The sequence below is a fragment of the Phycodurus eques genome, chromosome 22, assembly GCF_024500275.1.
Source record: "Phycodurus eques isolate BA_2022a chromosome 22, UOR_Pequ_1.1, whole genome shotgun sequence".
Taxonomy (NCBI): Eukaryota; Metazoa; Chordata; class Actinopteri; order Syngnathiformes; family Syngnathidae; genus Phycodurus; species Phycodurus eques.
In genome coordinates, this window is record NC_084546.1 from 8,011,777 (window position 1) to 8,017,814 (window position 6,038).

At 41.9% G+C, this 6,038-nt stretch overlaps 1 protein-coding gene across 11 annotated transcripts in view; it reads left to right on the forward strand.

Moving 5' to 3' along the window:
- celsr1a (cadherin EGF LAG seven-pass G-type receptor 1a) overlaps window positions 1-4,956 on the forward strand; it is a 54,625-nt gene extending 49,669 nt beyond the window's left edge. For 5 of the 11 annotated variants that reach the window (XM_061667772.1, XM_061667777.1, XM_061667775.1 and 2 more), the window contains 5 exons: window positions 977-1,077; window positions 1,162-1,311; window positions 1,842-2,108; window positions 2,599-2,974; window positions 4,132-4,956. In XM_061667772.1, the coding sequence (XP_061523756.1) occupies window positions 977-1,077; window positions 1,162-1,311; window positions 1,842-2,108; window positions 2,599-2,974; window positions 4,132-4,159 (922 nt within the window). In that variant the 3' untranslated portion in view covers window positions 4,160-4,956. Of the gene's footprint in view, window position 1; window positions 943-976; window positions 1,078-1,161; window positions 1,312-1,841; window positions 2,109-2,598; window positions 2,975-4,098 lie in introns of those variants that run through there. The other 6 variants (XM_061667774.1, XM_061667776.1, XM_061667782.1 and 3 more) reach the window with 3 other exon arrangements.
- Window positions 4,957-6,038: the final 1,082 nt, after the last annotated feature.

The window sequence follows — 6,038 nt, forward strand, 5'->3', positions numbered from 1 at the left end:
GCACATCTACCTCACAGCGCAACGATTTTGGGTTCCAATCTCGATTCCAACCAGAATGACCAATGAGCTTGATATTGGTGATCAGATTAGAGCAGTTAAGTGAGTCGTTCGGCAGCTTTAGATTCTTTGCAGGAGGTTTAACAGGTAGAAGATCAGTCCTGCGCTCATAAATCTGTCATCGGACGAACATGAGCTGACCCTGAGGTTAATGGATGCTGCGGGGGGAGAATTGCGGCGTGCTGCCTGGTACCAAAGGCAGGCAAGCGGGGTAGATGTAGGCATGAGATTGGAGCATAACTGCAGAGAAGGGAATTTATGACTGACACGCGCATGCATACTTGTCTCTGTGGCTGTTGGCGTAAGCCATCCAGTGGAGTGCAGTCGCCAGTACCGTATTTGTCCTCCAGCCGGAAGGAATGCAAGAACTGACATGACATAATGGCCTTGGAAAATGTAAAATTGCCTGTAATTGCAGAGAAATGCCATCAGTGGGCTTGAATGTCAAACAGTTGAATACATTAAGAACTGTAAAGGTGGCTAATGCGTCACATTCATAACGTACTGTATAGCAATTGCCAGATGCCATGAAAATGAGCAACATACTGTGGTCAGTGTTTCCTAACCTTTATTGAGCCGAGGCACATTTAAAAAAAAAAAAAAATAATAAAATAAATCTTATGGCACACCACCAAACAAACCCTCTCACGAGAAGTAAATCTCGTCGCTGTCAGGCGGAATCCTCACATCACCACAATTACGACTTTTCAGGAAATAGAGAAAAATGCCACCGTGCTGCTTCAGTTACCAAACATGGTACTCAAATCGATCTAACCTATTTTCGTCTGAAAAAAAACAACAACATCCAGACTTCATCTTGAGGTGACATAATGCTGCAATGGCTCCCACATTGAGGGAAGAGGCAGAGTTCTACAACACTCCTTTATCCTCTTCCTCCCTTCTTTTTTCATCTGAGCAGGGAGGAGTCAGGCCAGAAGCCCAGCGTCTCATCAGGAACGGCCAAAGGACACACTGATCTCGACGGGCCTCTCTTCCACAGAAGTGGCTCCAAGGCAGATGGTGAGTTCATCCTGATGCAGTGAAAAGGATGAAAGTTTCATGAGCACGCCGTTTCATCTTACCGCGCGTCCCTCCTCGCGTCAGACTCGGACTCGGACAGCGAGCTGTCGTTGGACGAGAACAGTTCCTCCTACGCCTCGTCTCACTCGTCGGACAGCGAAGACGACGACTTGGACGTCGAGCCGAAGTGGAACAATGAGCGGCAGCTGGTTCATAGCACGCCTAAAGGTAGAGGTGTGTTTTAAAGCAGTATAGGTAACATTATTTTTCGGGCCCGACCCATTGATTGGCCGAAATCCGCAAAAATCTGCCTTTTTTTGTTTTGTTTGTTTTTTTAAACACATGACAACATAAGACCGAGATGATGACATTCAAATAAAAGGCGAATTAAAAAAAGGCCAAAGTTTTTCTCTCTGCAAAGTTGAAGAAATACGAAAGGACCGAGTATTGTAAAACAGCCAAATGTTCTGCCTGTTATTGCCATCTTATTTTATTGATTATTTATTCATGAGATTAATCGGTTATCGGCATTTTACTCTGCCAAATATCGGAATTGTCCTCAGCCTCTAAAATGATTATAATAATAGAATAGCAGATGAGAAATTAACATTGATTGTTTTTTTTAATCATGCATTAACCTGCAGTATATGCTTTTACATGATGTATTTTAATACATTAGTGTCCTGCTATATTTGGCTTAATACATTTCCAAAACCCAGTTGCAGAGTACTGTAATCCCAATTGGTCTTCTCACAACCTTCCAGTGGACTCGGTGTCCAATCACGTAACGCCGTACTGGCCGACGGACGCCGCCACGGCCAGCGACAGCGAGGACCCCGGCGCTCCCGAGAGGCTGCGTGTGGAGACCAAAGTGAACGTGGAGCTGCACCCGGAGAGCAAGATCAACCACATCGCCGTCGGCGACGGGGAGGCGCCTCAGGACAGAGACAAGCAGGCGACCGGTCAGGCCAAGGAGGCGATGACGCCCACCGGTCAGACCAACAGCAACCACCAGCCGGAACAGAGAAAAGGTCAGAGAAAACTTGAACCCATGAATCTGTTTCAGCCCCACATTGTGCTCCGTCTGGTGTTCTTGCCTTGGCCACCAGGGGAGCAATATAATACGGACATAGAGACACACGAAGAAGAGTTTTACAACTTACTCAATAAGATGCAGTAACATCAACATTAGAATATGTTTTTTCAATATGGAAAAACAAAAAAAACAGTGATATGCCCACATTGGCCACCCGGGGGCGGTATAAGACAAAGGGACAGCTATATTGTTCTGTGAGAAATCCAAACTTCTCCCGGCTCGTCAGTACGGCACTAATGTTAGTTATTCTTCGCAGGGAATAAAGAATACATCAACTGTATATGTTTAGATACTGAGTTACAAGCAGTCACTCAGTCTATTTTTCTGATTTGTGTGGAAATGTCTTTTATTCTAACCATAGGTCCTAAGAAAGTGAGTGCTGAGAAGAACAGATGCTAAATGAGAAAACTGTTTGTTTCTCTTAGGGATCCTGAAGAACAAGATAAGCTACCCGCCCCCTCTGACCGACAAGAACATGAAGAACCGTCTCCGGGAGAAGCTGAGCGACTACAACTCCCCCACCATCACCTCACCGCCGCCAAACTACAACATGGCCACCTCCCCTTCCCCTGCGTCCGTCAACATCATGGCACCATCATCCCGCCGGCCCTCGTTGGCCTCCGACGACAGCGGTCGCCCCGGCAACAACGGCAACGGGTCCCTGGTGAAACCGCCTGTGGCGCCGCGGCCGCAGGTTGCCGTGTGCTCGTCGCCAGCAGGCGTCTACCGCGACACTAACGGTGGGATAGCGATGCACTTGAAGTCAGGGACGGTTAACGGCGGCAACAGCACAGACTCAGAGTGAGTAGAATTACTTTCATACCCAATGATTTGACGAAGCTAGTGGTTCTCACGCAGGCTCCCTCTAGTGATACGTGAAAGAATCGCTGCCTAACAACAATTCAGTTGTATTTCTCTTTTAAATACATTAGCATTTAATCTGTAATTTCTAATGGTTTTTAAACTCATGTGCAATACATATTAATTGAATCATTATTTAAGTTTTTTTTTCCCATTCAAACTGCATAATTTTACAGTGGATCTTTAATAATTTAAATATACCTTTTAGTAATACGACCGCGATGTTATTTTTGATAAACATTTAAACCCCCCATACAACTGTACATTATTTTCCGCTCCCTTTTCCTTTTATAAAAAATACATAAAGTCTCATCTATAAATAAATGAGCATGTTAATAAATAAAAATATAAATATGTCATGTTGTTTATTTTGTTTCTTTTACATTTTAATTTTAGTTATGTTTTTATTTGTATTTAATGTATTTTTTAAATTAACATTTATATTCATTTAGCATGTGTGTATATATATATACCCCCCCCCCACACACACACACACACCTATACTGATGCTTCATTTCTAACTAGCACAAGAAAAAAAGATCTAGAAAAATATTTTTAAAAGGGAAAATAATAGGGTTATTATTAATCTAAAATTATTAGATTAATAATAATTAATCTTTATTAATTAATTATTATTAATTAATAATAATTAATTACTCTAAAATAAATAAGTCTTTCTTAAAACTTAAAACATAAGTCTTTCTTAAAACCTATAATTAGTTTTTAAGGTTTTTTTTTTAATTTGCATTTTAAGCGAGCAAGGCACATTGCATGTGGCTTGTTTTAGCACAAAATACATTTGACTAACTTTTTAGCACAGTTTTTGTGTGTGTGTGTTTTACGCATTAAGTGATCAAAGTAAACACACAAAAAAATATGTATAGCTTTAGAAATGTAATAATGCTGCAGTTGCTTTTAGGCCTTTGCTCAAAATAACATCCCGCTTGACAAACTGCATGACCACTTCCTCCACCTCTTTGCATTCACCCTGCATGTTGTTGTCTTCCCTCTATGCCTCCCTGCACCCCCCAAAATCCCGCTACCGACCCCCCCCAAATTAACAGTGGCAGTAACGAGACTTCGATCTGACCTGTTAGGGACATCCAGACCAGCCCGCCCTTGTGAGAGGAGGAGACCGGACCCTGGGAGACCCACGTCCATCCGCCGTCAGTCTTCTCTTGGTCCCATTTCTCCGGAGATCAGTATTACCCAGCAGAAGAAAAGAAGGAACGATAAAGGGAACAAAAGGGAGGAGGAGGATGGAACCTGAGTGCCAAATGCATAAAAGGAAAAAAGGGGATGAAGACTGCCCCCTTTGAATGTATTGCAAAATGTGACTGTTAGGAAACACGTTGGTACATTTGTTGTAGGATTTCAAGGACCAGAAGGCAGAAAACAAACTAAGTGCTCTTTTTGTTTTTCTTTTAAAACTCAAACCGAAGTGCTCCTTTTGTTTTTTTCTTTTGAACTCAAACAAAAGCTCTCGTATTTGGAGAATATGGCTAGATGGCGGTCGTGCGTCGATATATTTTTGAGAGGCCTTGAACAATCAGTTGAGGCCTTACAAACATACGTTAAGTTGAGAGAGAGAGAGAAGAGAGAGAGCACTAATGGAAGGAAGGAAATGTGGAAGCACTATAAACCCACTTCTCACACTTCTCGTGAAGATCCTGGCCGTTTTTTTTCGTCTGAGTTCTCCAGTTCAAACACCTCATCCGGAGTCCACATCGCAGCTAAACCTTTAAGTTATGTTTACCACTCACGAGGTGCCTTCGTCTTGTTCCCACCTGTGATCTGGCTGTGTGATCAATATTGCTAATATGTGGTTATTTTTGTAATGTTCGGACACTGGAAAAGTTTTGTAACATAATGTATATTTATTTTTTATGGTTCTAAGACACTGGAGTTCAAAGTATGTCAAATTAAAGATGTTGAATTTGTACTCACTGGGGTCTTTTTTGTGTGTGTACCGTCCTAGGAATGAAAGAATAATATCTGTAAGTGCAGATAAGAACTTTACCTTACAAGGTTATGGAGCTGTTCCAGGCTCCCCTGACATTATTTGCATTTTTATCCACAACTCGGACCACTTAAACCAGGCCTGCCTGGCACATTAGCGCAGACATTCCAAAGTAAGCCTTCAAATAATTCAAATATTGTCAAGCGTGCATTATGCGGCCTTGTGCTTTAATGAGAGGAATTTGTTTATGTAGCAGATTAAGGGGAGATGCAGTCCACCGTTATCCAGGTTCAGTGATGTTTTTGCTAAAATCCACATTTGACTGGACTTCCAGGCGCCGCCAAGCATATTATATGAAAGGTTAGAAGGCCGGGTCAAGTTGCAAACCTATTGGGTTTTTTGTTGTCGTGGCGACTGATGCCCCATCTCAGGTTTAAAGATTATTATTATAAATATTGCTTGTGTTTCTGCTTGATATTTTAAATTTGAAACCTGCATGTCTAATTCGGCACAGGTATCAAATTTACCGATGTGTTGCCAAATGAAACTCATGAACCATCTTCTAAATTAGTAGTGCAAGGCTGCCATCTAGTGGAGGACCCTGGGAAAGTCACAAAATCTATTTTGACGCGTGCTTCTGCCGTCTAGTGGCCAATAATCAAAGTATCCACTGTTGGGCAACAATATCCGATTGCGGCGAATCCCTCTCAGTATGAAATGAAACGTAAAAAGTAAATTAAGTAATTAAGTAAATTCATAGGTATTTGTATTTTTCTGAAAATTGGTCTGTGAACGAGCAGTTCAGCCCGACTGAAGATGTTCTGACTGGCTCACTGCATAAGATAGATCCGCCCCAAAGAAATGTTATGTAAAGATATGCTTATAGTAATGCATCCTAATAACAGAAATATAGATCTGTTGAATTAAATCCAATTGAATAATTTATTTATCATTATTATTTTATTTTTTTTTGGGAGCGGTTGTGCACGTGGGGTATCCCTTCCCTGTGTGCGTCCCCTTTAAAAGCTCACTCTGACGTCACTT